This window comes from Diospyros lotus, chromosome 8 (assembly GCF_014633365.1).
Source record: "Diospyros lotus cultivar Yz01 chromosome 8, ASM1463336v1, whole genome shotgun sequence".
Lineage (NCBI taxonomy): Eukaryota > Viridiplantae > Streptophyta > Magnoliopsida > Ericales > Ebenaceae > Diospyros > Diospyros lotus.
Window position 1 is genome coordinate 37,111,249 of NC_068345.1, and position 2,631 is coordinate 37,113,879.

General features: G+C 39.0%; 1 protein-coding gene across 1 annotated transcript; it reads left to right on the forward strand.

The window, feature by feature from the left end:
* Nucleotides 1–523: 523 nt before the first annotated feature.
* On the forward strand, nt 524–1,652 carry LOC127808232 (pathogenesis-related leaf protein 6-like). The gene has a single exon (XM_052346674.1). The coding sequence runs from the start codon at nt 558–560 to the stop codon at nt 1,080–1,082; it is 525 nt and encodes a 174-aa protein (XP_052202634.1). The 5' UTR covers nt 524–557; the 3' UTR covers nt 1,083–1,652.
* The last annotated feature ends 979 nt before the right edge of the window (nt 1,653–2,631 follow it).

The following is a 2,631-nucleotide window of genomic DNA, read 5'->3' on the forward strand; positions in this document are numbered from 1 at the left end:
ACCACGTTGTCATTAAAATTTCAAAAAGGTAACATCAATTCCACAAACGACACTTTAATGCAACATAAAAATGTTTTGTTCTAATTTTTTAATTATATTAATTTAAATTTAATTTGTTCTTAATTAACTAGAAACAAAAAAAAATTAACTAGATATCGTATACCTGCTTTCTCACGTATGTTTAAAGTTTAAATATTGAATATAAAAAATTTTACAACTTTGTTTATATATATATATATATATTGATCATGAATAAGTCAATATTATCACTCACTGTTTATTTGGATATCAATCTAAACCCATTAATTATTCTTCTTCAAACATCTTCAGCCTTACCCACACTCTATGGCAAATCTACGCCACGTTACTTTCGCGCCTTGTCTTCTTCTAGATTCTTTGCCTAACATGTTATTCATCGAAAATATCTATGTTTCCTCATTTGAAATAATTTTCCACACCATCTCGATCCCTATATATATATATATATATATGCATACTACTTTTCTTCTTCAATCCTAGCTACCTTCCGCATAGAAGAAGAAGAAGAAACAACTACAATGAAGTTGTTGATGAGCTCTGTGTCAACTTTGGCTCTTATTCTTTTCACGGTGCTGGCAACAATCCATTCCTCCCAAGCGCAAAACGCGCCGCAAGACTACGTGAACGCCCACAACGCCGCCCGTGCCCAGGTGGGCGTCGGGCCGATCGCCTGGGACGAAACCGTGGCGGCCTTCGCCCAGAACTACGCCAACCAGAGGATCGGCGACTGCAATCTTGTGCACTCGGGCGGCGGCGGGATGTACGGGGAGAACCTGGCGAAAGGCGGTGGCGACTTCACGGGGAAGGCGGCGGTGGACCTGTGGGTAGCGGAGAAGCCGTTCTACGACTACAACTCGAACTCGTGCGCGGCGGGGAAGCAGTGCCTGCACTACACGCAGGTGGTGTGGAGGAACTCGGTGAAGGTGGGGTGCGCTAAGGTTAGGTGTGATGATGGTTTTTGGGACCGACCACCACGTGCTACCTCTGCGACTGGACCTCGGGAATGGAACCTCGGACTCGGGGATGTCGGACCTCGGGTGTAGGACCTGCAAGACAATGGAGGGCCGGGGCTTGGATCCCCCGGGGTGGACTCCGACGCTCAAATCAGTAGAGTGAATGCAGGTAGTAGTAAATGAGAGAGCTGTAGAGTTTGAATATACCTGGCGAGAGTCCTTGTCTTTTATAGGCGAACCCGTTTTGGGGTACCCGAGATGAGCGGGCACGACCCCCGAGAATTCTGGTCAGATTGGAACGGGTCTTGCGGTTCGGCCTAGATTTCTCGGGCTCCGCTCCGGAGTGTTGACTTGCCACGTGTCGGTCTCTCTGGTGATCCACGTGGCTGGTGAGACTATTAGTGCGTATGAATATTCTAGTAATTTTAGGTAATGCCACGTCAAGGTGCAACAGTGGCTGATGGTTCATCACCTGCAACTATGCCCCTCCGGGCAACTACGCCGGCCAGAAGCCTTACTGAATGGATCTAATAATCAACCATCTATATATGATCATGCATGCATACATGGTTAACTAGCTAAATGAATAAAACTTGTAATGGTGAAAAGGAAGCGATATAGATAAATAAATAAATAAATAATTTTATTTTACTGGAGGTATATCTATGTGTGTTTGTGTATGTGCAAGTCAATGAATGAATTTGATACTACTTTTGTTTTCCGTTTTCATTATTTTAACAACAAAAACAAAAATAGTATGCACACATTTTATCTTAAAATTTTTGAAGAGGGTCGGCTCAAGAACAAGGTCACTACGGCCTAAGCCTAGACCTAGAGCCTCCAAAAAAGATGGGTCCTAAAAAATTTTCAAAACCAGCCCGAAAAAGGAGACTGTTGTTTAAAATTTATTTATTTTTAATTAATAATTAATAATTGAAAAGAATGAAAGATAAATAATTAAAAATAAATAAATTATTGTTTTTTAAAGCCCCCTAAATTAATAATGACATGGGCCCCTAATCCCTTGAGCCGGCCTTGCTTTCAAAACAAAGAAAAATTATTTTTACATTTTTGTTATAGTTTTCATTTCTTTTCCCTCGAGTGCTAGCTCCTCCTTGTTGGCAACTAACCAGTGTCATTCAAAAGTCCCGGCAATTTAATTAACCGGCGAGCTCCTGATTGAAAGAAGACTAGAAGAAGAGGGACAATGACCTCCAATGCCTTCTCCACTTGCTACCAAATTTATAGATAATTAAGATAACTAAATTAATTAATTAATTACAAAAAAAAAAAACTTGCAGTTATCAAACCAAAAACAAAAATCTAAAAACAGAGATCAGAAATTTAAGACTTTGTCAAACAAATCCTTAAATTAATCAAATTTTAATTTTTAAGGCATTGATGCATTCAACGAGTTTCTTTTGAAAATTAAACAAGCCCTACTCTTTTATTTCTCATCACCTTCTCTTATCGCTTTCATTTGTAGACTTCAACATCAAATCACTTAATCGATAAGCAATTCTTTTAAAAATTACTCATTCAATCATTTTGTCTAGGTCCATTTTGTTACAAATATATATATATATATATTATCTAATAACAATCAAAGTGTATATATATATATAAAGGATTAAAGGCA